Raw genomic sequence first — 427 nt, 5'->3', positions numbered from 1 at the left:
CGATCGGGTTTGCACCAACCTGGGTTGGATTAATCTTTCCTATTGGTTGACGTCACCCGCTCTACCAATAGGAGAGCACAAAACGCCATTAATCCAACCAAGGTTGATGCAAACCTAGCCGGGCCGAAAACGCTATATGAGACAACATTGGGTAAAAGTGTCTCCCTCCCCGAACCTCCTCCCGGCCCTTCGCTCCCCTTCTCCTAAACTATGTCGTCTGCTCTTGGCTTACATGAAGGCCAACGAGCTTTTCTTTTAGTTGCTCTACCAAAGACATAGAGAATGGACTGCGCGATCCGTGTATAACTACAGTAATGGTTACTACACACTGGACGCGATGAACGATGAGCGACAAGCGATATCCAATGAGAGGTTTGCTTTGCGTCGTCACGTGAGAAAAAGCAGAGTTTTTATTGGATATCGCTCG

At 48.2% G+C, this 427-nt stretch overlaps 1 protein-coding gene across 1 annotated transcript in view; it reads left to right on the top strand.

Annotated features, from left to right (window-relative positions):
- Positions 1-337: 337 nt before the first annotated feature.
- Positions 338-427, top strand: part of LOC108764016 (uncharacterized) — a 3758-nt gene continuing 3668 nt past the window's right edge. The window contains exon 1 of the mRNA XM_018512006.1: positions 338-372. Within this exon, the coding sequence (XP_018367508.1) occupies positions 338-372 (35 nt within the window). The remainder of the gene's footprint in view (positions 373-427) is intronic.

This window comes from Trachymyrmex cornetzi, unplaced genomic scaffold (assembly GCF_001594075.2).
Source record: "Trachymyrmex cornetzi isolate Tcor2-1 unplaced genomic scaffold, Tcor1.1 scaffold1121, whole genome shotgun sequence".
Lineage (NCBI taxonomy): Eukaryota > Metazoa > Arthropoda > Insecta > Hymenoptera > Formicidae > Trachymyrmex > Trachymyrmex cornetzi.
The sequence above is the reverse complement of the archived record's forward strand: the minus strand, read 5'-3'. Positions and strand labels throughout refer to the sequence as shown.